A 25,752-nucleotide genomic window follows, 5' to 3' on the forward strand; every position below is an offset into this window, starting at 1 on the left:
AGAATTAGGGGACCTATAAACAACGAAAATTAGAAGTTTAGATTCATTAAATCAACTGCCCTTGCACAACATTCAAATACCTGTTCAGTGCAGTGCCATGATATGTCTATGGACTCAAATGGAATGCTGTTTTTTTAGGTATATGGCCACTCCCCCACCCCACAAGGCACTCCTTGAAAAACAGGCAGCTAATCTGTATCCTGGTAAAGGAAGCCTCTGAATTCTCAAATTATTTAAGTTGTGCTCTGATATACCAATAATTTCAGAGTAAACATCTATAAGCAGTTCACTAACTGCTATGCTTGAAGTATATAGTGCTGTATGTTAGTTATTTGTGTGCTGAAAGTGTATTTGTAGCAGCTGTCATTCTATTGTCAGTAGTAAAGTTCACAACTGTTTCTATATAACATTCTCCTGATACTGATGCGGAACAATTTATACTTTGGAAAAATCCATTCTCTATTATTAAAAATATAAAAATAAAATAAAAAAAATATGCCAGATACCAGATACTAATTTTTTTGCTGATTTGAACTTATAACTAATAAAAAAAGGCATACAGGAAAGTTAATTTGCTTAACACATTAGCATCTCATTGCAGACCAACAAGGCATCTTTCCTGCCTTGATAGTTCTATTAGAAGGGTAAAAATGGCCTCAAACTAAGGTACTTAATGTTGATAATCTGTCAAACCAACAAGTTATATGGATCAAATTAACAATTAAAAAGTCAGAGGAAGATTATGGACAGTTTCATTATGTTAGGCAACTAAATGATAAGAGTACTAACAGCTTCAGGGATACAGTTAAGGTACTGAACTGGAATAATGTTATCACTACTCCAAACATTTTGGTGATTTACCAGTCTCTCGAAATTTTTGATACTCCTGCCCAATGACCATAAAATGTATAAATCTAAAGCAAGGAGACATAGGCACAAAATGTTACATAAGTGGTTCACACATCATTTGCAGAAACTAAGATTGTTAGTTATGATCAATCATAATAGGATAAAAAGTGAAACTGCAGCCAAAGTAGCTTACGTTAGCTTGAAAACATAATACAAATCAGAAATTGGCTCAGTGCACGTTAATAATAAGACCTTTGTTAGTGGTCATTTTTCAGAATATATAAAGAAGACAGTGGCTGTTCCCCTATACAAATTAGCCAACAAAACCTATATTATTAATTATCAGCCAACTGCTCTGGTTTCTATAATTACCAATGTTACATACAGCAGCAAGCATGTCTGTACATGTCAATTAATTATACACTCATGAACAAAAGTTTTACATAACCTCGGTTCTGTGAGTTCCGGAACCTGTACAGAAAATTGGAATAGATATCAACATAAACATCATTTCTGCCCTTTTTACTGTTCATGAAAACCACAAATTGCATGTTGTGCCACCATACAGTGAGACCTTCGGAGGTGATGGTCCAAATCACTGTACACACTGGTACCTCTAATACCCAGTAGCATGTCCTCTTGCATTAATGCATGCCTGTATTTGTTGTGGCATTCTATCCACAAGTTCATCAAGGCACTGTTGGTCCAGATTGCCCCATTCCTCAACAGCGATTTGGCGTGGATCCCTCAGAGTGGTTGGTAGGTAACGTTGTCCATAAACAGCCCTTTTCAATCTATCCCAGGCATGTTCGATTGGGTTCATGTTTGGAGAACATGCTGGCCACTCTAATCGAGCAATGTCATTATCCTGAAGGAAGTCATTCATAAGATATGCACGGTGGGGGCAAGAATTGTCGTCCAAGAAGACGAATGCCTTACCAATATGCTGCCAATATGGTTGCACTATCAGTCAGAGGATGGCATTCACGTATCATACAGACATTATAGCACCTTCCATGACCACCAGCGGCATACGTCAGCCCCACATAATGCCACCCCAAAACAATAGGGAACCTCCACTTTGCTGCACTCTCTGGGCAGTGTGTTCAGCCTGACTGGGTTGCCTCCAAACGTGTCTCCAACGATTGTCTGGTTGAAGGCATATGCGACACTCATTGGTGAAGAGAACGTGATGCCAATCCTGAGCGGTCCATTCGGCATGTTGTTGGGCCCATCTGTACCACACTGCATGGTGTTGTGATTTCAAAGATGGACCTCGCCATGGACGTCGGGAGTAAAGTTGTGCATCAGGCAGCCTGTTGCGCACAATTTGAGTCATTAACACAACATTCTGTGGCTGCACAAAAAGCAGTACTCAACATGGTGGCATTACTGTCAGGGTTCCTCTGAGCCATAATACAAAGGTAGCATCATCCACTGTAGTAGTAGCCCTTGAGCAGCCTGAGCGAGGCATGTCATTGACAGTTCTCGTCTCTCTGTATCTCCTCCATGTCCGAACAACATCACTTTGGTTCACTCCGAGACGCCTGGACACTTCTCTTGTTGAGAGCCCTTCCTGGCACAAAGTAACAATGCAAATGTGATTGATCCGTGGTATTGACCGTCTAGGCATAGTTGAACTACAGACAACATGAGTCATGTACCTCCTTCCTGGTGGAATGACTGGAAGTGACTGGCTGTCGGACCACCTCCATCTAATAGGTGCTGCTCATGCATGGTTGTTTACATCTTTGGGCGGGTTTCGTGATGCCTCTGAACAATCAACGGGACTGTGTCTGTGATACAATATCCACAGTCAATGTCTATTTTCAGGAGTTCTGGGAACCGGGGTGACGCAAAACTTTTCTTGATGTGTGTTTCCTGACTATGTCTCAGTATGGTTTCAGGCCCCAAATGTCAACAGTCAAAGATACTGAAGGTATTATTTCTTTTGACCAAAGCTTTTTTGGATGAAAATTACCTAAATGAAGCCACACTAATTGTCATACTAGGTTGGGTTGATTTGGTGGAAGAGAGCAAACAGTGAGGTCAATGGTCTCATTCAATCAGGGAAGGACCGGAAAGGAAGTCGACCGTGCCCTTTCAAAGGGACCATCCTGGCCTTTGCCAATCATACTAGGGCATTTGATTGTGTAAACAATAAACTATTACTACAGAAACTGGAGCAATATGGCATTATTACCTACATTACTAAAATGCTATCCTGGAACCCACAACCCAGTACCATTTGCAGCATAGGGGCAACAAAAACTTGATTTCCATTATTTCGCATGTTTATTTACTGAATTTAAAATGCTGTCATGATCTGCTCAGAAAAAGGTATAATCTCATGATAAAAGTTTAATGCAATAAAATCAATATTACTGTTAGAAACTGTGTTTTTATCTTGAGGCAGCATAACTGATGGCCAGGAAATATCCATACTTCATTCATCCAGTATTTGAGCACTCAGCAAACTGCAACAAACTTTACACTTAATTTCAAATCCATACAAAAAAATTTCTCGCAGACACCCCCCACAAATCGATGAAAGGAAAAAAGTTTATCGCTTACTATTCTTTTGTTGTCCATGCAGTAAAACTACAGCATCAGATGTGACATTTCAATTTATTACTTCTTTACTCAACACTCTTCCTGCTTTCCACATAGAAGAAAAGTATAACAAACAAGTATAGCCTAAAGCAATCTGCACATTGACGTAATACTCATCGAGAATCTAGGTAAATAGATCTAAAACCATATCTCAGAAGCCACAGTAGAGTTATGAATAAATAGGTATATATCCATTTAATATATTAATATATTACCTCCACAGGCACAATGTCTCTCACTAAACCTCTTTAAAAAGAAAATTCAAAAATGGCTGAAAGACAAGACTTTTTACACACTTTAAGAATTTCAGAACTGTGCAGAAGATACTCTAACTTACTAAATAATCCCAAGAAAGGAGAATTAAATCAAGAAAATAAGTAAATTACAGGGAAAAACTGCTGGTCTTTGCTTACCTTCACAAGGCAGAAATAATTGTACCACCAGTGGACACACATAAAAGAGATGCACTACCTATGTTTCAAAGCCAATAGCTGTTCCATTGCACAATGTTAAAAAGATCGAGAGGGGAGACAGCCACCTATTCTGTCTACCCTCACTCTACAAGCAACTGAAATGAGTACGTCACAATTGGCAGACGGCTGAAATCTAGCAAATAAATATGGCACAAACATAAACATTAGGCTATGGTACAGGCTGATCTGTTACCACAACTTTTATTTGGCATTCAATTTCATTGATGTCACCACCTCACAACCAACTATTACCTTTCATCTTAACCTAGCACTTGAGCTACTCTACAGATCAATCTATCAGCACAAATGCATCAACCAATCTCAGCCAAACACCAGTTGAACCATACTCATTTTAGCAACTAATCTCATTATCTCCTCTTCACTACAGTTGGGTTTCTCTCATCCTGATGACTGAGTAAATCTGTTACACTCATTGAAGGGCCAGAAACAAACTAGAAACATGACAGCAAGTACCAGTATGCCTCATTGACATCAAAGGGTGCAACATCAGCATGTGAAATAGTTCAAATGAGGGAGAGTCATTGCTATCTGGCAAATCGCTTTGGCCTAGAAGCAATCAGCAATGTTGAACCACAGGTTTCTATTTTGGATTCCTTGTTGCTTCTGCTATACATGATGATTTTTCGCTTGCATTGTCAGAAAACGTTATGTTTGTCTTTTCTGTGTATCATATAGTTATAGAAATAAAATGTAGTGCAAGTTTTCTTTATGAAAAGGGATTTAATGAAATCATCTACAGTTTGTGTAAAACAAATTAATCGTCATCAAATTCTGACAGGACTCGGTACATATTATTCAGTATTTGCCACAGAACTACACCAGTTACAACATAGTCTATTCAAACAATGAAGTAAAAGACACTGAAAGTGTGAAGTTTTGGGGACTAAAGATAGATTGCAACCTTCACTGGAAAATTCATACTTTAGAATTAGTAAAGTGTCTTAATTCAAGTAGATTTGTCACCTGCTGTATGCATGGTTTGGTTTCCTGATGTAAAAAAAGCTAATGATTTTTGGGGAAACTCAACTAACAGGGAGGGTAAAAAAAAGTGTCTCCTGCGAACTCCATCTGGTGCTACAGTAGAGTTGGCGAGAGAAGATCCCTGAAGTGACATGTTGGTTTGGTGCAGCTCCTTCATGCACCTATCCCAACCAACCAAGTAATGTTATTTTGCATAAATCTCTACATAATCACCTCAATGTTGTCACAGCTCTACATCTACACTTATTTTCTTCAGACCATCATTAAGTGCATGGCAGAGGGTACATCCAATTCTACCAGTTATTAGATTTTCTTCCCATTCCTCTCACATATAAGGTGCGGGAAGTGATTGTTTGAATGCCTCTGTTTGTGCAGTAATTATTCTAATCTTATCCACATGATCCCGAAGTGAACAATATGTAGCGGGTTGTAGTATATTCCTAGAGTCATCACTTAAAACCGGTTCTTCAAACATTGTTAATAGATTTCTCAGGATAGTTTACATCAATCTTCAATAGTCTTTCAGTTCAGTTCCTTCAGTTTCTCTTGACACTCTCCCACAGATCGAACAAATCTGTTACCACTCATGCTTTCCTTCTGTGTGTATGTGCAATATCCCCTGTTAGCCCCATTTTTACGGTTCCTACACACTCGAACAGTGTTCTAGAACCAGTCACATGAGTGATTTGTAAGCAATCTCACTCATAGACTGATTGCACTTCCACAGTGTTCTGCCAATAAACCAGACTACCACTCCTTTACCCAAAACTGAGCCTATGTTATCATTCAATTTCATATCCCTACAAAGTGTTACACCCAGGCATTTATTTGGCCAACTCCAACAGTGACTCACTGATATCATAGTCATAGGATATTAATATTTTTTTCATTCTGTGAAGTGCATAATTTTACATTTCTGAAAGTTTAGACCAAGCTGTCAATTTCTGCACCAAGTTGAAATCTTAACAAGACCTGACTGATTATTTTATACAGCATTATAAATAACTGCAACATCTGCAAAAAGCCTGTTTTTACTATTAATATTGCCTGCAAGGTCATCACCTGCCATGTTATCTGAGAGCACTAATGCGCTGCTTCCTGGACTCGGGTAGGTGCGTCGGCTCCGGATCGAATCCACCCGGCGGATTAATGGCATGGGCCGATGTGCCGGCCAGCCTGGATTTGGTTTTTAGGCGATTTTTGACATCCCACTAGGTGAATACTGGGCTGGTCCCCACAACTCTTTCATGGTTTACACTCTAGACACAGACAGCTGGGGTACACTGATTCCATCCCGGGGAGAAAGAGGGGGGGGGGGGGCGGTATGGGGTGGCAGCAGGAAGGGCATCTGGTCCCCCTTTTCAAATTAACCATGCCAAATCCGATTGTAACAATGCCGACCCTGCGAAAAACTATGGGACAAGGCACAAGCAAAAGAATAAGATTGTCTGCAAGGTCATTAATATACAACAGGAACAGCAATGGTTCCAACACACTTCCCTGGTGCACACCAGAAGTTAACTTCTATAGGTGACAATGACTCTCCATCCAAGATAACACATTGCGTCCTCCCTACCAAAAAGTCTCAGTTCAGTCATAAATTTCACTTAATACCCCATATGATCACACTTTTGACAATAAGCACTGCTGTGGTACTGAGTCAAATGCTGAGTCAAAATCAAGAAATACTGCATCTACCTGACTGCCCTGATCCAAAGTTTTTAGTATGTCATGTGAGGAAAGTGCGAGCTGTGTTTCACAAGATCAATGTTTTCAGAATCCATGCTGATGGCACTGAGGAGGTCATTCTGTTCAAGATCCCTCATTCTGTTTGAGCTCAGAAAATGTTCTAAGACTCTGGATGTCAAGGATATTGGATGGTAGTTTTGTGGACTACTTCTACTACTCTTCTTGAGATGGGTGTAACCTGGATTTTTTTCCAAGAAATGGGAACGATTTTTTGTTCAAGGGGTTTATGACAGATTACAGTTATAAGAGGAGTTAATTCAGTCACAAAATTCAGTACAGAATCTTATAGGGATTCCATTGCGTCCTGGACCTTTGTTCAAGTTGAACGATTTCAGCCATTTATCAACACCACTGACTCAATGAACAACTGCGGTTTTTGCCAGTAACCATTTGTGCTTAGCAGTTGAAAGCCGGGAAGAGTGTTGCAGGCTGCCACGAATCATCTCTCATCGACTGTAGTACAATTCTAGCACATCCTGCAAAGGCCTTGTCTACTATTCGAGACCACTTTAATATGTCATAGCTGCATCTTTAAATACAGTCAAGTTCTTGATAATAAACAACAAAGTTAAGGACTTTAGTCAGTACCTTTTCGTTCCCATACTGATCTGCTGCCTGGCCATGGATGTAGCTGAGCGTTCACCATGTATGTTGGGCAAGGCAATTAGTGCGACATCCCAAGTTCATTGTGAGGCCAATATTTCTCATGGACCTTGAGCCAACCTGAATGATCTTGCTAATTGCTGTCTGATTTAAAAACCAATGTTCAATGCAATTTGAAAGTTGTCACCTTCACGAGTATATGCAAATACATATATGTACCAAATATATACATTGTCAATCAATGTGTATGTTTATTTACTTCCTCTCCATATATTGCACTCTAATAGTTCTAGACATAAGAGGAATCATGCCACCATGTCTGAATGGTATGTTTAATCTGTTCATACAGGTCAGTTTTAATGGTGTCCGCCCCCGGTAGCTGAGTGGTCAGCGTGACAATGTCAATCCTAAGGGCCCGGGTTCGACTAGTGGCTCGGTCGGATATTTTCTCCATTCAGGGACTGGGTGTTGTGTTGTGTTGTCCTAATCATCATCATTTCATCCCCATTGACACGCCAGTCACTGAAGTGGCATCAAATTGAAAGACTTGTACCCGGTGAACGATCTACCTGACAGGAGGCCCTAGTCACACGACATTTACATTTTAGTTTTAATGGTATCAACAAACTGTTATATACAATTACATGATGTGTGTGCATTAATGCCCCTAGAAGTGGCAATTAAAATTTTAATTTGTAACTTTAAAATTATTTTAATGACCAGATATGCTTTTTAGACTCCTATGTGTGAACACCCGAAAAAGCAGCAGATATTTGCCACAGTTTAGTGTTGTTAGAGTTTTTTGCATTACAGCGTTTTATATTATGCTTCAGGAGGTAGTTTCTAGCAAAACACACACTGATGGGGCTTTGACTTGCTCAACAAGAAATAATGTCTCTTGCTGTTTAATCTTAAAATGTACCTAACCAGAGTGTTTATATTAACTATGCACAACCAACTTACTCCATTTTATTTATGACAGTGGCTCTAAACAAACCCCAATATTCGTAATGTGTGGCCCTTGCCTATGTAATGTAAGTTATCCCACTGGACGTTGAATCTGTTAAATCTTATTATATGGTAGTGTAACACAGTGTATTTCCACAGCCCTAAAGATACTTGCATTAGTAAAGTGGAACGTGCAAAAATAAAGAAGTAGTTACGTGTGACTTGTGGCTGTTCTACAATTTTAATTTCTAATGGTCACTGTTCCGCTGCAGGCAAATGCCTGCACTGGCTAAAATTGTAAAACATGGTAGTAGACCATTGTTTTAAGACATAAAACCAATGAGCTATCTTGCATTTTATATGTAGCACAGTGCCTGGAATGACCTTTGGTTGTTTGGTTGGTTTAAAAGTGGGGGTGGGGACAACAAACTGCTAGGTCATCTGTCCCTCGTTCCAATTAAAATAGTTTCACAAGGGTGGTAATAAAATAATCGAGACATACAAAACACAGTTGAAAGAAAGGATTAAACCTCAAGAATGAAAGAAGGGCAAAACACACTAAAATGGACAAAATTGGACAAGAAAACCACAGAGCGACGCAAGAAACACATAGAAGAGATCAAAACCAGAGAGCAGATTACCATGGCTGGCTGATCATGTGAATAAAAAGCAAAGCCAGCCACTCTGCAACACATTAAAACCTCCAGCCTATAAGCACTAGGGTGGAGGACACAGAGGGACAAAGGACATGCACTAAAACTTAGATCAAATGATAGAACCGACCCTCAAGAATAAAACATAAAACTAAAGCTGCTGTTGAGGCACTGTCACTCAATACTGAAGGTAGGGTGCTGGGACAGTTAAAAGTCCGCCACAGAGCAGCTAAAAGTGGGCAGTCCAGCAAGAGGTGTACGACCACCATTTCAGAGCCACAGTGACACCAAGGTGGGCACTTGTGACAGAGGAGGCATTAGCCACGTATGGGCAATGCAGAGCCGGCAGATGACAACTCATTCCCTGCAAGAAGACAGCAAGGAAAACTTCCACACATTCTTAGTCTCCTTAATGATACGCGGTTTGTTGTGTGTAATGCTATGCCATTCTGTCTCCCAAAGCCAAAACAACCCTGTGGCATAAGACAGAATGCAGGTCAGTTTCAGAGATGCCCATCTTCAGAAGTGGCTTCCACATAGCCTGCTTGGCCAGCCTGTCAGCAAGTTCATTGCCTGGGATTCTGACATGTCCTGGGGTCCACACAAACACCACTGAATGACGGGACCGTTCCAGGGCATAGACAGATTCCTGAATGGACACTACCAAAAGATGGCGAGGTAGCACTGGTTGATAGTTTGTAGGCTGCTCAAGGAGTCAGTACACAGGAAAAATGACTCACCAGGGCATGAGCGGAAGTGCTCAAGAGCACGAGATATGGCCACCAGCTCTGCAGTGAAAACACTGCAGCCATCTGGCAAGGAGTGCTGTTCAATATGTCCCTCATTAACGTATGCAAAGCCTATGTGACCATCAGCCATCAACCCATTGATGCAAACCACTTTATGGCCCCAGTACATGTCGAGAATCGAGAGGAAGTGATAACGAAGAGCTGCAGGGTTAACGGAGTCCTTAGCGCAATGCAAAACGTTCAGAAGAATCTGCAGCCTAAGTGTACAACATGGAGGTGTACATGAATGGACCTTGAGGAGAGGTGGTAACGGGAAGGTCTCTGGTTCAGACAGAAGGGTGCAGAAGCAAACCACAATCATACGCCCTGACCTGGGCTGCCGATGCGGGAGATGAACCGCAGTGGTTTGGAAAAGGAGACAGTAATTTGGATGCACAGGAGAACTATGAACACATGCAACGTAACTGACCAGCATTTGTGCACGCTTAACCTTCAATAGAGGGACTCCGGCCTCCACCAGGACACTGGTCACTGGACTCATTCTAAAAACTCCCGTCACTAGGCGAATGCAACAGTCGTGCACTGGGTAGAGTAAATGCAATGCTGAGGGCACTGCCGGACTATAAACCAGACTCCTATAGTCAACACAGAATTGAATAAGGGCTCTGTAGAGCTGCAGGAGTGTAGAGCAATCTGCACCACAGTTGATGTTGCTCAGGCACCGGAGGGCATTGAGTTGCTGCCAGCACTCCCGCTTAAGCTGACAAAGGTGAGGTAGCCAAGTCAATTGGACATCGAAAACCAGTCCTAAGAATCGATGTGTCTCCACTACAGTGAGTGGATCGTCATTAAGGTAAAGTTCTGATTCAGGATGAATAGTGCAATGCTGACAGAAATGTACGACACCTGACTTGGCAGCTGAAAACTGGAAGCCGTGGGGTAGAGCCCATGACTGTGCCTTGTGAATGGCTCCCTGTAGGTGCTGCTCAGCAACACCAGTACTGGACAAGCAGTATGAAATGCAGAAGTCCTCCGCATACAGAGAAGGTGAGACTGATGGCCCTACAGCTGCTGCTAGACCATTAATAGCCACTAAAAATACACACACACTCAATATGGAGCCCTGCGGAATGCCATTCTCTTGAATATGGAAGGGGAACTATGAGAGGCACCGACTTGGACACGGAAAGTACAGAGCAACAGGAAGTTTTAATTAAAATCAGGCAAGGATATGATGTCGCCAGGTCATGTCGTATGCTTTACGTAAGTCAAAAAAGATGGCAACCAGATGTTGGCACCTGGATAAGAATGTTCGGATGGCAGACTCTAGGGACACAGGATTAACAGTGGTAGAGCGAACCTGGTGGAAGCCGCACTGACATGGAGCCAGTAGGCCATGTGACTCCAGGACCCAACCCAACTGCCGACACAACATACATTCCAGCAGCTTACAAAGAGAGTTGGTGAGGCCAATGGGCCAGCAGCTATCCACATCAAGCAGGTTTTACTGGGTTTGAGCACCAGAATGATAGTGCTCTACCGCCACTGCCATGGAAAGATGCCATTGTATCAGATCCGGTTGAAGATGACGAGGAGATGTCACTTGTCGTCAGACGAGAGATGTTTAATCATCTGACTGTGGATCCGACCTGGCCCATGAGCTATGTCAAGGCAATGTGCAAGGGCTCTGAGGAGCTCCCACTCAGTAAATGGGGCGTTATGGGGGTTCACTGTGGGAGACAACTTTCCTTTTCATCTGTCATTTGAGGGTGCAAAAGGCTGGGGGGTAATTCTCCAACACAGAGGCTCGAGCATAGTGCTCAGCAAAGTGCTTGGAATTTGCGTTTGCGTCAGTAGATAACACGCCACTGATGTTAATTGCCAGGGACACCTGTTGGGTCCGGTAACCAAAAAGACGTCTGATGTTCCTCCAGACTTGGGAAGGTGACATATGGCACCCAATTGTCAACACATACCTGTTTCCGTCGTTTTATAAGATAGCTAAGGCTGGCACGGAGCTGATTAAAGGATATTGGGTGCTCTAGGGAAAGGTGCCGCTTATATTGCTGTAGAGCTCGCCAACGCTCTTTAGTTGCCTCAGCGACTTCTGGCACCCACCAAGGGACTGTCTTTCACCGGGGTCACCATAAAGAACAAGGGATTGCATTTTCCACCACAGAAATGGTCGTTGTAGTGACCTGCTCAATGACAACATTGATGGCACCATGTGGGGGAGGGGACTGTCTTTCACCGGGGTCAGCATAAAGAACAAGGGATTGCATTTTCCGCCGCAGAAACGATCGTTGTAGTGACCTGCTCAATGACAACATTGATGGCACCATGTGGGGGAGATTCAAAGGTGGCAGCAGAGGTGAAGGCTTCCTAGTGTACCTTGTTTAAAGCTTATGGGCATAACGCTGGGGGAGTGACAGGAAGATGGGGAAGTGGTCACTACCACACAGGTAGTCATGTGCTCTCCAGCGGATAGATGTGAGAAGGCCAGGTCTGCAAACCGAGAGATCAATGGCCGAGTATGTGTCATGTGCCACACTGAAATGTGTGGGGGGCACCTGTATGCAAGAGGCAGAGGTCGAGTTGTGAAAGTAAATTTTTGACCTCACTACCTCGGTCAGTAACCATGCCGCCACCCCACAAGGGGCTATGTGTGTTGATATCTCCCAAAAGTAGGAAAAGTTTAGGGAGTTGATCAATCAGTGCAGTCAATACACTCAGGGATACTGCACCATCTGGAGGGAAATAAATATTGCAGACAGTTATTTCCTGCAGTGTCCTTATCCTGTCAGCCACAGCTTCAAGAGGGGTTTGAAGGGGCACGGGTTCACTGCATAGAGACTTCAGGACATAGACGCAAACTTCACCTGACACTCTATTATAGTCACTATAGTTTCTGTAATACACCTTACAGCCGCAGAGGGCAGGGTCCGCTTTCGTGGGGAGCAGGTTTCCTGGACAGCAATGCAGAAAGCAGGTGTAAAGCTTAACAATTGCCATAGCTCAGCCAGGTGGTGGAAAAAACCTCCGCAATTCCACTGGAGGATTATGTGATCATGAGACTGGGAAGGCATGAAACACTCAATGAGGCAGTCTGCGCCTCAGGGACATCTGCTGCTACCAGAGGAGTACTTGTGATAGACATCCCTTGTGTCTGACGGCCCAGCAAGATCTAGGTCCTCAGTGGACGCCAGAATCTTCACCTCATCCTCAGACACAGAGCTTGTAGCTAGTGGTGGTGTGCATGCCACTGCAGTGCCTTGGTTCTTGGGGGTCTTTTTCTTTTTTGGTTTCTCTCGCTGCTCCTTAGGTTTGTCTGGCTGGGAGGGTTTCACTGATTCAGTCTCAGGGACTGAGGAGGACCGTGAAGCTCTACGATCAGCTACCTGTGGTTGTTTCAGCAACTTGCAGGTGTCAGATATGCCGCTGATAGGAACCGGGGAAGGGAGTGACCCAAGGGATCCCTTCCTGGCAAGAGGAACAGAAGAAGACTTACACTTCTCTGGCTGAGAAGTGGGCCCTGATGTCCCTGATGGTTGAGGGGTGTTACTTCTGAAGTAGATTGCGCAGGAGCAACAGCTCTGAGAGCCAACTGTACGCAGAGTAAAGGAAGATGGTAAAACCGTAGTCATAGTGGCGGCACACGTTGACGTCATATGCACAAGATGTAGCCTCTCATATTTTCTCTTAGCCTCAGTGTAGGTCAGTCAGTCCACGGTCTTGTATTCCACTATTTTTCTTTCTTTCTGGAGAATCCTACAGTCTGGCGAGCAAGGCAAATTGTGCTCTCTGCAGTTGACACAGGTGGGAGGTGGGGCACAGGGAGTATTGCAATGTGAACAATGTCCACAATCCTGACAGGTGATGCTGGAAGTACAGTGGGAGGACATATGACACTTAAAAACACCACATCGGGGGAGGGATATATGGCTTTATTTCACAGTGTTAGACCATCACCTTGACCATCTCAGGTAATGTGTCACCCTCGAAGGCCAAAATGTAGGAACCAGTGGCAACCTGATCATCTCTTAGACCCCAGTGGAAACGCCAGATGAAACAGACACCTCGCTGCTCTGAATTGGAATGCAGCTCATCGTCAGACTGCAAAAGAAGGTCCCTGTGAAATACGGTACCCTGGACCATATTTAAACTTTTATTGGGCATGATGGAAACAGAAACATCGCTCAGCTTGTCACAGGCGAGTAGTCCCCATAACTGGGCAGATGATGCTGTTCTGATCAAGACCGACCCTGACCATATTTTGGGCAAGTGCTCCACCTCCCCAAACTTGTCCTCTAAATGCTCCACAAAAAACTGAGGTTTCATTGACAAGAAAGATTCCCCATCAACTCTTGTACATACAAGGTACTGGGATGAATAAGCTTCGCTGCCATCCTTAGCCTGGTGTTCTTCCCAGGGTGTGGCTGGGGGGGGGGGGGGGCAATTTGGGGTTTTATTTCTTAGCACTGAAGTTAGACCTTGACCGCTTAGAGTCTGCTGGTATTTGATCACCAGCAAGAGATGACGTACTATGCTTCATGGTGCGTCATCCGCCCTGATGCCACACACTCTGACCACTGGCTCTCTCCATGGGCACCACCCAGCTTCAGCAAAGACCACCTGGTAGGATGGCCATTGCTGGGAGTCCTGATGCCCCAGGGTGACGGGCAACTACTCCTCGGCATACGTGGGGAGTTAATGGCGCAGGCATCAGCACAGTGATCCCTGTGTGGTCAGGGGGCTACAACCAACAGAGTACATGGTGGTTTCACCACAATGGACTGGTTACCGTGATGGAGGCACAAATGAGCTAAGAAGTACATCATCATCGACAGCACAGAAAGCGATACTGCACAGATGATGGAGGAAAATGCACCCTGGAGGGTGGCCTCGCCCAACAGCTGGAGAATGAGCGTTGACGAAGGATGCAAGAGGTCTCAGTGCATGATGGACACTATGTACCATGTAAGGTGCCCTTCCCCAGTTGGCTCACTCTTCGGGAAAATTTTGAAAAATGGAGGTCAAACCCTATAGGGGACAATCACATAAGGCCGAAACATGTGAGACTGCTATTAGTCATTTTTTACGACAGGCAGGAATACCTTGGGCCTATTCTAACCCCAAGACTCACAGGGGCCTGGAGTGGCCTTTAGCATGGTTTTTAAGGTGATATTTGTATATATAGGGTGTCCATAACTGAAGTTCCAGTTACAAAACGCTGTGGACTGAGAAGTACTGCTGAAGATGATGTAAAATTTGAACAGTTTATTATTGATCCATAGAGAAACGTCATGGGGAAAAAAAGATGAAGATTTTATCTATAGCAAGCATCATAATATGCACAGCAACAGACACACAGCACACAACGTTTCCTTAATTTGTATCCCCCCCCCCCTCCCTCCCTCCACGTCCCCAAACACACACAACTGCAGTCGTGTGCGCAAGTTGCGTTTGCATGAGTGTTTGTCTCTGTCTGTCTGTCGTCCACCTTTGACGAGGGCCTTTTTGGATGAAAGCTTATTTTGTGACAGTCTTTTTGTTGTGCCTATCTGCGACTCGGCATCTCCACTATATGGCGAGTAGCAGCTATCTTTTTTATAATACTGTAACTTAGAATCAAATGCAATATGTCATTTTATTTGGACTTTTTAGGGCACTTCTGATTATGTGGCTAGCTTTAAGACTCTATTATTGTATAAAAAGTTGTAAATAACGTTGGCCATTAAGTGATGTAGATATTTGGTTGGTTGGTTGGTTTGGGGAAGGAGACCAGACAGCGAGGTCATCGGTCTCATCGGATTAGGGAAGGACGGGGAAGGAAGTCAGCCGTGCCCTTTCAAAGGAACCATCCCGGCATTTGCCTGGAGCAATATAGGGAACTCACGGAAAACCTAAATCAGGATGGCCGGACGCGGGATTGAACTGTCGTCCTCCTGAATGCGAGTCAAGTGTCTAACCACTGCGCCACCCCGCTCGGTAGATATTTGGGATTTCCATGGTAGGGAGGACCAAACTTATAAAAGGTGATGGCTATCCTGCTCGTTCACACTTGGATGGAGTTGAAGACGCAGGACCTATGCTGGTTTGGACAGTGATCATGTCATACAGTTTTAGGGGATAGAAGTTTTTCTGTGATGATGGTCGTGACACTTAGAAATATTCTGTGCGGTAGCTCAGTGGGGACTTGGAAAAATTTACAATAATCAGTGCTCTGATTTATTCTGCCAGTAGTTTGGTAGACCTTGCATTTTAATCTTAAGCTGGTTAAAAGCTAGAGTGATCTTATATCAAGTCAAACTATAACTCTGTCTGTTTCTATTTAGCTGGGACACTGTTTATTTCAGCACTGATCCACACTTAGAATGATTCCAGCATGTGACTACTGTACTTCTATTTTGTGTGTTTAGTATTTGAACTTGAGCACATGTTGTGTTTCCCATATTTTAATTATATAGTGAGCTTACAATCCACTATATGGGGAGCTCAAGCAATTTAAATCCATTTAATTTTGCTGATGAGATTAATTACCAGTCTGCATTCAGTGTATGACAATCCACTCACTATATGGGGAGCCAAGCAATTTAAATCCATTTAATTTTGCTGATGAGATTAATTACCAGTCTGCATTCAGTGTATGACAAACGATAATAAAGTATTATTACTGAACTTTAAAACTTACAGTTGGTGAACATTATTTAGATTACTGCACCTATATTCAAACTAAGATTGTTTAATCTGGTTTACACATCAGGAACAATTTATTACTTTATTTAAGAAAAGTCTACAGCTGCAGCATCCCCAAAGGCAATGCAGAGACAGCAAAACAAGTTTTATTTCAAAATATTCGCAGAACTATTGGCAGTATTATGACTTAAGAACTCCTGCTGAAGAGATGATAGCAGTGTACAGGATCCTAAAAGGCAAATGGCACCTACTCTATTAACAGTGCCGTGAGTGGCCAGACATACCTGCTGTAGGTTCATCAACCGCAAGTACTCTTGGTGCCGCGGACAAAGACGGTGTGCTTTCCGCGGAGGTGCCATTCTGCTCCCACCTTCGAAGGTAGAGGAGGAGGTAGAAACAGCAGACGCAGAGGCACAGCTAGACACAGAGGAGGTGTCAAAGCTGGTAGGGGTCTTGCATCGCCGGTACGGGTACGGTTGCTTCTGGATCTCGGCAAGGACCACCACTTCATCATCATCGGCACACTGCAACAATCAAACAGGGCAAGATGAGCTACAAGCAGCCTACTGGATTGCCACAGTTGGACAAAAACGTTGAAAACCTGTCCATTTTGGCAAATGATTGCCTCTGACGTAATCATTGCATTCATATCATTAAAACATCACCTCCAAGATGGAGTTTAACTTCATGTGTGTATATAGTAAATTAAGAAGAATACATGATAAAAATTTTAGGTGATCTGGGGAGTTTACCACAGGTGATAAATTTAGGATACCGGGCTGGATTCTCTGGCAGCAGCTACAGTTCTACCTCCGCAGAGTCTCACGTAAAACAGCTCAGATAACTTATACAGGAATGTTGTTCTGTGCAACTCCAGTGCTGTGCCAAAGTTCATCAATGGCAGTGACTGGTGAGTGGTAGCGTGCTAATCTCTCGGCAACCCATGACCAGATGTTTTCCGTTGGTGAGAGATCAGGAGCACATGCTGGCCCGGGATCAGTTGAACACCACCTGTATTGAGGCGGTCAGGTCAGCTTGAACAACATGCAGTCTCGTTTTATTTCTTTGAAAGATAACATCACAGATACCTTGAGGATACAATAGACAATGGCCTTGGCACACCAGAAATGTAATGCCTGCTGTCCAAACTACCAGCTATGCGAACCTGAGGTGACTGTTGTGTAATCACATGCACCCATAATGTCATGTGATATGTAAGGTCAGTGTGATGGTGATGCATAGAAGCTATTAACATTCTCTCTCCTTGCACCCTCCACAATGGATATATTCAACATGACGACGTACACAGAACCAGGACTTGTCTGAGAAGACGACATGGTGCCACTTATGTAAACAATTTGTTGTCAAGTGCACCACTTTCTATGTAGATACTTGCCTTGCTGCAAACAAGTTCATTACCTGGCTCAGCAAACGTTAAGTGGCTGTATGATCCTGTACAGTCGAGTGAACAATATGTTGGTCCTCTTAGGTGTTATTCAGATGGAGCTATTAAGATCCTGCATGGTGGTATGGCCCTCTCGAATCTGTCTATTCCGTATTTGCACAAGTCGTGTTATTCCAACCAAAACGATAACAATACCATAAAATTATAAACCACAGCCCTCGGGTGCCACTATCCCGTTGCTGTCTTAATTCTGCAATGTGGTGGCAGACTTTCTTTGCCTTACAAGAGGCATAACACAATCTTCTCATAAGCAACCAACATTCAAATACTATTTCTGAATAAGCAACCGGTTGTGTAAACTTTCCCTACATACAGGATGTAGATGGCATTCTTCCAACACAACTTGTTTGGTTGCTCTGAAATGCTAATGATTTCCATATCTGAGCTTTCATTGTGAATGGTCGTATATAGTTGCAAAGTAGTACTACTAACTCTTGAGAAGCATCAAAAACAGTCAAGTGGGCCTCAGCCAATATAATACAGACCATAATCGCAGAGTAATATTTTGATGTGAAGTTTAGAGGCCAGGGGAATCATTATTTCATGCCATACTTATCTAACCAACTGTGTACATTTTCAGCCATTTGTCTGGGTGCATTATTAGTCTGTTTTCCCTCAGGGAAAAAGTTTAGATCTTACTGCATAGTTTTATGCAAAAAAACAGATTTCCACAGAATATTATTCCCAATCACACTGCCAAACCAAAGTGCACAAAGTAAACAATCTTCTGACATTTTGATAGAAAAAAACTAGCATTCATTCACATGTAGAGTAGAAGTTACTGAACTTCACAACTGACAACCTGCAAAATGCAGTTCCCAATGAGTTTTAAAAAACACTGAACATTCTGTATTAGATGGCATATTTACTGTAGGCTTGTGGTGGATTAAAATCTTGATTCGTGGAAAGGAGGATCTCTGGCCTGTGAGCCAGTGGGAAGTTAGTATGCTCTGTAGTATGTAACGATTACTCTACTCATATATATTGTGCTTAGCAATAAATAGTATCATGTTGTGTCACTATTCCGCTATCACACCTCCAGTACCCCATTTCCAACAGTGGTGACCTAGAATTTCCACGTCGCGCTGCGATTTTGCTGTTAGCCAAAAATCTGTCAGTTTGATAAGGCCATCGACATGGCTACCATTACAAACAGCTCAACTACACTGTTCCTTCGCCAATACCTCACTCAGAAAAGTCGACATCATCTCTCAACATGTGCTCATGAGTGCCATGGACATTCCTATGCAAAATCGCAAAATGTCCGCGAAGATTTGGATGATACTCCAGTGCGGAACGACATAGCGACAATACCTTCATTGTTCGCCGCATCTTCGGACCAACCTCGCATTGCCGCCGATGTCCAGCAGCGAACTGTGTATTCCTGGAACTTGAGACAAAAGTAGTCCAGAGAATCACAATAAACAACGACCAGCGGCCTCCGTTAGAAATGTTAATCCAAGTGCATTCGAACTTCGGACAGGGCAAAACGTGTTTTCCATTGCTAGTGATTATGAGCGTTATGACACTCGCATTAACGACCTGAACCATACGGATGCCTCGCACAGTGCCGTGATGGCTGAACAACAATGGCCCGCGGCAAACCACAGTCATTCTGTTTTGTCATCCACCGGTCAACGAACCACGGGATCAAGGTTTACGAGGGGTGTTTGAAAAGTCCGTGCAAAAATAAAAACTACTTATGTGTTTGGAATAAACCTTTTTTACTTTTTGACATAGTCTCCTTTTAGACTTATACACTTCATCCAATGCTGTTCTAATTTGTTGATCCCTCCCAAATAATAGGAATTGTCTAAGTGTGCAAAATAGCTATTAGTTGCTGTAATCACCTGCTCGTTTGAATAAAATCTTTGTCCCACCAGCCATTTCTTCAAATTGGGGAACACACAGTAGTCAGGGAGCCAAGTCTGGAGAACAGGGGGGATGTTAAAGAGTTGGAATGCTATTTCCATTAATTTTGGGACCACAACTGCTGAGGTGGTGCATTGTCGTGATGGAAAAGAACTTTTTTGCAGTCCAGTCGCCAGCATTTTTCTTGCAGCTCTGTTTTCAAATGGTCCAATAACGATGAATAATGTTCACCTTCTTCTTCTTCTTCTTCTTCTTCTTCTTCTTCTTCTTGCGTTACGGTCTCTGTAGGACCACGGGTAGCTCCTTCGTGGATTGCATTTTCCTCTTCTCCCAGAACCTCTTCATTCTTTCTCTTCTCCTCTCCCGCTCTTCTTCCGAGATCTTCAGTTTCCGTTTCTCCTGGCGGCTCCACTGGTGACATTCTAATCTTTTCCTGTATTCTTCTCTGTCACTGATCTCTGGCATATTTGTTGGTGTATATTTGTTCCTCCAATTTTCCTTTCCTTCGACCTTGATCCCCAATTCCAACCAGTCTTTCCGAAGCTGAACAATCCACTTGGTTCCTGTCTTACCCCTTGTCCCCTGTTGTTTCCCACACTCTCTTTGTCATTCTGTTCATACTCATCCTAACTACTTGCCCAGCAAACCTTGCCCTTTTGAGTCTGATTTCCCCGGATATTGTTCTTGTTCCGATACAATTCTTCCCTACGTCTTTGCATCCACCTCTCTCCAACTCTTTTGGGACCTAGTATTTTTCTCAGTATTTTTTTCTCTTCTTTCTCTAGTTGTTCTGCCCCATTTCTTCCTAGTGTCATCGTCTCAGCAGCATATAATACTTCATTCCTCACTGTTGCCTTGTAGTAATATTCATCTGTAATAGTTTTACCCTTTTCCAGATAGTCGATGAGGATTATCCCTTGCGAATCCCAAAAGACTGTCGCCATAACCATTCCGGCCGAAGGAATGGTCACCACCTTTTTTGGTGCACATTCTCCCTTGGTAACCCATTGTTTAGATTGTTGTTTGGTCTCAGGAGTATAGTAATGTATCCATATTTATTCCACATTGAAGAAACTATGCTTAAAGTCCTGCGGATTCTTCCTGAACAGCTGCAAACCATCCTTGCAACACTTCACACAATTCCGATTTTGGTCAAGTGTGAGCAATCGCAGAACCCATCTTGCGGATAGCTTTCTCATGTCCAAATGTTTATGCAAAGTATTATATACCCATTCATTTGAGTTGTCCACAGCACTAGCAATCTCTCGCACGTTAACTCTTTTGTCGTTCATCACCATATCATGGATTTTATCAATGATTTCTGGAGTCGTAACCTCTACAGGGCGTCCAGAATGTTCAAGCATCACTTGTGCCCATATGGCCACTCCGAAAATTTTGAAACCACTTATAAACTGTTCTAATCAAATGTGCAGCTAGATGTGTAGCTGTCTACTGTACATCACTGGCCATAAATACTGTCGCAAACAATAGACTATCAGTCAGTTCACAACAGATCTGAATCACTGGATATACTACGGATTATGAGCAACTCACCAGGCACATGCTACTGATGGCCAATTACAGGGCTATTTGCAAACATAGATGTGCAAAACAGTTTATCAAAAGTATTTGAATTCAAAATGCAAATACTTGGTTATTCTTTCTATTTCAAATGTAATTACAAAGTGGTTTTAAATTAAATAAGTTAAATACAAAATGCAAAATAGGTATTTTCAAAATACCTTTATTCAAATAAAATACCTGTAGCCAGTGAACATTTTAAATGCTATTTATTTCACTAATTTTAACACCATTAATTGTTCAAATCTTTCATGTTCCATCTATGGTGGCCTCATTATTATTCCACCAAAGGAAAACAGTCATTCAACAGGACCAGAACTTTGTTGTCATTATCTTTTAAATATCATAACGTGTCCAGATCCATTGTAGTGTGGGCACTATCACTGGCTACAGAAGGATCAGACTCCTCAACAACATATAATAAGATTTAAACTTTTCTATATTCTATCAGAACGCTGCAAGTTTTTCCCAGCTTCTTCTTTTTGTTTCATCTTCTGCACTTCTGAAGTAATAAATTTTTTAAGACATTCTCTGTTTTCCTACCCATTTCATTTTGGAAGAAGAAAAAAAGGGTAAGATACGGATGCTAATATGCCATCTTTGCTTCTGGTTCCTCTATTTTATAGAATTTCTCAAGACATCTATAACTATTTTTAATAATTTCTGTCAGCACAACACAGAATATAAGGTTATCAGCTTGCAAGCTGCTTAGCATTCTTCTCATTCTAATTCATTGCAGCAGAAGACATCCATAGAAGGTATCTTTGTCCCCGTCTTAACTTCTGATGCCATCAGCAATAGGTTTTCAACAGCTCATGTGGTCATTAGGACATTGTATTTCAGAATGAAATTTTCACTCCGCAGTGGGGTGTGTGCTAATACTGTTACTCTGCCACCAGGTTTCATTTATAGTATCCTTGACTGGGAGTAGATCTTTAATAGAATCATAATACACATTCCATGGTGTTGTACACAGTGTAACGCCCCAAGGACAGAAAAACCCCAATTACCAAACTTTGTGAAAACTTAAAGTAGGGAAGTGAGTCATCTTGACAGTGGCAACAACTATTGGTGATAAAAAAATTAATTACACTGATAATGTTTTGATTAACAACTATAACACTTAAATACTGTGAGTAACATACAAAAGAGGAGATAAAAGGAAAGGGTTGTCATGCATTAGGGTCAATCCATTTAAAATCACCCAATAAGAATAAAATTTGTTGCTCAACATTTTTGATTTTCTTGATTTTTTTTATCATGAGTTCCCTATAGACAGACATTCACAAAACATTGTTTTAAAAATTTTTATAAGTCATAGTTTTTTTCTGGCAGCAATTTTTACAATAGCGGTTGGGCAAATTTTAGTGGAAATCCACGTTTGCAGAAAGTTTAATTGCCAAGTTATTTTAAAAGATATCAGAATAATTAAAAGCCAGTGTGATCAGCATGAAATGAACTTCAGGCATTTTTTTTTTTTTTTAATTTTGCTACCATGTAAGAGAGTCACTCAAACTCTTTCTGTGAAGACTCTGAAAAAATTTATCAATCTTCACTTTTTAAGGCCTTCAATTTTCATGAAGGAAAAGAGACTCATTAATAATATGTTATCTCTGTGTTGTGTAATTACATAACTACCCGCAGTAAAAGTTGCAGTCCTGAGAATGCACTCCTGTTTTTTATACAGCTTTTCAAAAATGGCCAAAACCCTTCTAACGTCAATTTTCGCAGGTCAATATCTAAAAAGGCACTGAATGAAAACCAAGTGAAAATTTTACAGAATGTTCTTTATTCTCATGGGAATATCTCACAAAAAAATTATGACTGAGACTCAACTACATTGAGAGTAATAGAGCAGCAAATTTCAGTAAAAACGCTACCCCTCTACATGCTCGTGCAGTGCCAAGTTAGCAAACAAGGGCTTGAAATTATTTCAGTTGACGTTGGTCAAATGATGTTTAAATCATTACATACAATAAATGATCAAATATTTCTACTTTTAAATAACAATGGGCAGAGATAACAATTGGTAAGAGTTCTAATTCTTAAAATTAACGGTACATTTGCTGTACTACACTTGCGTACAGTATACACATAATAATGTTCCTCCATGGCTACAGATTTAAAACTTCAGTTGTAACTACCTGCCAGCTGCAATTTTCAGTTATGTTGTGTGTTCTACCAGACACTGTTGTGAGTTCCAGTGGAGTCAGCTTTCGTACTATTTTATTTGCAGGCACCCAAGCAGTGTCATTTTTGGAAAGTTGAAAGGCAGTTCTTGGACCGGAAGGGTGAAACAAATGCACTAAAACATCATTGCTATCTTCACTTTTCTCTTCAATTTTTTCGAGCCACCACTTCTCATCATACATACAAACAACAAAATCGTTATTTGTAAAAGATGATACATTTGTAAAAAGTATTGAAGTTTGATGATCATCGAAGTTGGAGCCTTTGGAAGTAACAAAACATCTTATTTGATTGTCACTTATGGGAACATATCTGTGATAGCTTCTTGTTCCTTTCAATGGTAAACAACAGCAAATCTCTCGGTCAGCTTTGTTTTGATTTGTTCAATTTCAGTTTAAGAAACAAATATATATCTAACTCCAGTAATATTCTGTTGACAGTATTTGAACAAATCGTGTGGAGCCAGGGTCTGTTCTGTGTAAGGTCTTTGAAGGGAAGCTCGTGTAACTTCTCTTTTTGTTGTTCCGCCTGTCCTATCGCAAGAATTCTTTCCGTGTGATGGGGCAAAGAAATTCCACCCTGCTGGTAAACCAAAATCATTTTTGTGTTGGCAGATATTAATGAAGTTTTTCTTATTTTTGTACTGGCTGCTTGCGCCATCACTAAAGTAGATTATCTTTTCAACATTACGTATGATATTCTTAATTTCTCTAATGAGGTGATATTGAAATGCATACACAGTCGTGGTACTATGTTCTAAGTGGTCACTAATTACACAAATAGATTTGCAACACATGTTGTCTTCTTTTTTAAAGTAGATGACAAATGGATGCAGTATCGCCTGTGCATTAGTCCAAAGAAAACTTTGAATTTCATCCTGTACTGTAAATGTATAGTTTTCCGCAAAATCACCAATCACTAAACAGTGGGTTTCTTTCAGGTTTTCTTTTGTTTCCTTAAAATATTGAACTTGAGCTTTTGAGATAACGTGATGGGATTTTAAAAGCACCAGCTTATCGACAAGAGACTGTAAAAATTCCTCACTGGGCATTATCTGTGTAATAAGCTCAATTCTATTAGTTTGTACCCATTACTTGAAAACAACTTCATCAGGCAAGATGTCAAGTTCATTTTTTAAGATATCAAGTAGGGTATCTGGTCCAGGACATCCTGCACGTATGTCAGCATACATTTTTCATTATCAATATCACATACCATGAAAGCTATCAGGTCTTTATAATTTGCATTAAGCTTTGCTCCTTCCATCATAAACTTTGTGTTTTGATGATGCTTGCAAACGCATACAGTATGAGTTCATGATGAACCCGGAAGAATACACCACTTTGGTCATAGAAAAGAAAATATAGGGCGGCCAATTTTGTTATCTGGACATTTTTGTTTATAGAGGCTGTAGAGCTCATTCAGCGAGAGAAGAATTAACCTTTTCTGCTTCTGCACCTTAACATTGTCAATCACAGTTGAAACACATTTCTTTTTACCAGGACACATGCGACTATTGTCATCATCCTCGTAAAATTCTTTAACACTATTAATAACAACTTCATTTATTTTGTTGGACCTTGTCTTTTCGAAAGATGTGGTAAGATGCCTTGATCCATAACTAGCTGCCTAGTTAACTTCACCATGTATTCAGATACACCAAATTCCTCGATTATTTTTTTCTTTGACCATGATCTTGGCAAGACACTAATTATCTTAATTTTGTCATCTTTACTGGAAACTTTAAATTTTTCTTTCATTTTGGTAATAAGTGTATCATACTCACTTTGTACATTTTCTGTACTATTTCCATTCCAAGCATCTAAGTCATTATGGAAAGATTCTTCCAATTTTCGCTTGACAGCACTTGCAATTTTTTCAGTTTTTCTTTGTAAAGCTGATAGTCGCTGGTCTTTGTTGAGCTTTGTTATTTTACGTAAAGGAGATAATTCCAAAGTTTCACAGATTGATTCTACTTGATGCAAAGGATCATCCTCAACCAATTCAAAAGGCCCAGTAAGAAATTCAGGATCATTCTCAACACTAATTGCCACTTTTTCAGCTGGTTTATTTACAAATATTCTTGATGCGCAAGTTGGGCATAGAGCTTGTCCAGGAATTAGGTTAATATCCACATTTTTTTGTTTAGGTGTTCAACTAGTATTTTACGCAAACCATTTTTAACTGGCTTTTTGTGAGTACCAAATGGGTCACAACACTTTTTACCAAAAATGTGGTTGTATTTGTCTAAATATTTATCTTTGTGGTAATAACAAATATTAGAAATTTCTTTCGAAATTCTTAATTTT

General features: G+C 41.4%; 1 protein-coding gene across 2 annotated transcripts in view; it reads right to left on the minus strand.

Moving 5' to 3' along the window:
- Positions 1 to 25,752, minus strand: part of LOC124593696 (nascent polypeptide-associated complex subunit alpha, muscle-specific form-like) — a 338,173-nt gene that overhangs the window by 86,948 nt on the left and 225,473 nt on the right. For both annotated transcript variants that reach the window (XM_047131999.1, XM_047131998.1), the window contains exon 4: positions 16,620 to 16,859. In XM_047131999.1, the coding sequence (XP_046987955.1) occupies positions 16,620 to 16,859 (240 nt within the window). The remainder of the gene's footprint in view (positions 1 to 16,619; positions 16,860 to 25,752) is intronic.

The sequence above is a fragment of the Schistocerca americana genome, chromosome 2 (assembly GCF_021461395.2).
Source record: "Schistocerca americana isolate TAMUIC-IGC-003095 chromosome 2, iqSchAmer2.1, whole genome shotgun sequence".
Lineage (NCBI taxonomy): Eukaryota > Metazoa > Arthropoda > Insecta > Orthoptera > Acrididae > Schistocerca > Schistocerca americana.